This window comes from Corvus brachyrhynchos, unplaced genomic scaffold (genome assembly GCF_000691975.1).
Source record: "Corvus brachyrhynchos isolate BGI_N302 unplaced genomic scaffold, ASM69197v1 scaffold61, whole genome shotgun sequence".
In the NCBI taxonomy this organism is placed as follows: domain Eukaryota; kingdom Metazoa; phylum Chordata; class Aves; order Passeriformes; family Corvidae; genus Corvus; species Corvus brachyrhynchos.
This window is the reverse complement of record NW_008236478.1, coordinates 2,206,304-2,208,439: the sequence shown is the minus strand read 5'-3', so window position 1 is coordinate 2,208,439 and position 2,136 is coordinate 2,206,304. Positions and strand designations below refer to the sequence as shown.

The 2,136-nt window shown below is 40.3% G+C and overlaps 1 protein-coding gene across 2 annotated transcripts in view; it reads right to left on the bottom strand.

The window, feature by feature from the left end:
* Positions 1-221: 221 nt before the first annotated feature.
* LOC103624475 (ATP-binding cassette sub-family G member 2-like) overlaps positions 222-2,136 on the bottom strand; it is a 19,055-nt gene continuing 17,140 nt past the window's right edge. For both annotated transcript variants that reach the window (XM_017725952.1, XM_017725951.1), the window contains exons 15-16: positions 2,017-2,129; positions 222-1,130 (exon numbers count right to left, since the gene is read on the bottom strand). In XM_017725952.1, the coding sequence (XP_017581441.1) occupies positions 983-1,130; positions 2,017-2,129 (261 nt within the window). In that variant the 3' untranslated portion in view covers positions 222-982. The remainder of the gene's footprint in view (positions 1,131-2,016; positions 2,130-2,136) is intronic.

Sequence of the window (2,136 nt, the reverse complement as noted above, 5' to 3'; positions counted from 1 at the left end):
AACCGCTTACAGGTCTTAATGCGATTTAAAAGCATCTCTTCTGTTGCTGATGAGGTGGTGAGGATACAAGTACCGGCAAGATAGTCTATCCTGTGGGGATTGTGGTATCTGTTGCTGTAGTTGCCACCGAAGTGTCTACGTAGGTTTTTTTCAGTCCAGTGTAAGTAGCACTATATAGAGATAGTGCAGCAAATAATTAAGTCTGTTGTTAAAAACCTCTGCCAGTAGTAAGTATACAAATTTTTATTTAGAAAAAAAAATAAAGAAAAAGGGCATTTCCTCTCCTCCTTTTAGGTAGTAAATATATTTCTTGCTGTTCACAGTGGGGGGCAAGTTTTTTGGTTTGTTTTTTGTTTCTTTCTTTTACAGTACAACAGTATATATTTCTTTTCTTAGGGGAGATGTCTTACACCACTGCTGTTTAGTTTTTAATGAAGCTAAAGTTATTTCTGAAGTAACTTCCACTGAGAAACTACTAGAAGTATAACTGTTCTTTCCTGGCACTGAGTGCTTGATCTCTGTACTGACTTCAAACTCAAATGCATCTCCAACACACTGCGAATGGTCTGTGTCTCTCCTCAGATGTGACAGACACTAAAAAGGGACAACACATCAATCCATAAATGCCACCATCACCTTCCACCTTTTGAGATGGAGAAGCTCATATGTTCAATGGAATATTTTGCGTAGAAGCTGGCCACAGAATAATAATGGTTTCCAATATAAAATTTGATACGTACCTAAGGAATTACGAGAATTATACTTTCTTAGAAAAAATCACTTACGCAATGTACATTAATGCATTTCTTCTTAAAACCCACAATCACAGTCCTGTGGAGATCATGCTCCAGAAACAGGGGGGCAGGGTTCCGATCTAAAGTCCAGCAAAGTCAGCTGAAACATTTTGGCAATCTCCAGTAGGCCCTAACAAGCTTTTCAGTTTTAACACCTGAGAAGCTGCAGGGCAAGGCAACACAGGAGTCTATGTGAACTTCCTCATAAACCGGAGTTTTGCATAGGCAATGATAAGGAAGATAACAGTCATGCAGAAGAGAGCCACTATGTTTTCCCACATTGCCCAGCTGGTAGGGGCAATTCCTTGGCTGCACAGGTATGCTTCACCAGAACACCTGCAGAAAAGCATGGGGCACAAGTTCATATTACTGTGTGGTACACATCTTCAGGTAATTACTTTTATTCCTGTTCCACAAAGATCCTTCTACCCTCAACTCTGCCGAACAGGTGATAGAAATAGAGAAACTTCATAACCCATCACCAAATAAAGCTTAAGGGACAAATCTACATCTCTGGTTCTCGTAATTTTTCAGTAGTAATCTAATCATTCTTTATAGATAACTGGCAATTTATGAGCAAACCTCAGAACCACCTTAAACCATGGTAAGTACAGAAGCATTAGTTTTGCACAACAATCACTGGAAGTCCAAAAGCCATGGAAACAGAGCACTGCACTGTTCCCTGCAAAATACTCAGTTTGCCATCTTTCTGGTACATGTCATGAAACACTTGCACTGCTTAAGGTATCAGTAGCCAAGAATATTTCCAATGGGGCCAAATGGGGCACTGAGAGAGAGATACCTCTGCTCTCTGCTGTACCTGCAGGAAGGTTAATATTTACAAACAAGCTCTGCGGGGGAGGCATGTTTCTGATCACAGGTCTACTGCTTTCCAGCAACTCTGTAGCTGTCCACACATTGCATTCCCATTGTTACGTGACCCTCGATTTGTTTAGGAAAACTGGTCAGTCAGGGCTAGGTTATCAAATACAAAACTTAATTTAGTGCATCTGCCTATTTCTTCAAGTAAAGTTTCATCCCTACTTCACTCTTGGGTAACTGTGGAGGTTTACTATATAATCCTAAAATACATTACTTTGGAACATGTTGAGATTGGCTTGTAAGTGGTTATTCTGTGAACAGTATAAAAATTTGACACAGTCAGACTTCCCTTTAAGCGAGTCATCACAATTCAGGCCCAGAACCACCATGAGTTACTTACATTTCCTCTGAAATACTAGGGGGACAACTGCCTGTATCTCCCACAAACACTGTTGCATTTGGATTCTTTTCACCACAGAAGTAGAGATCTCTATACTCATTCACCTGAAGAGCCTAGGGA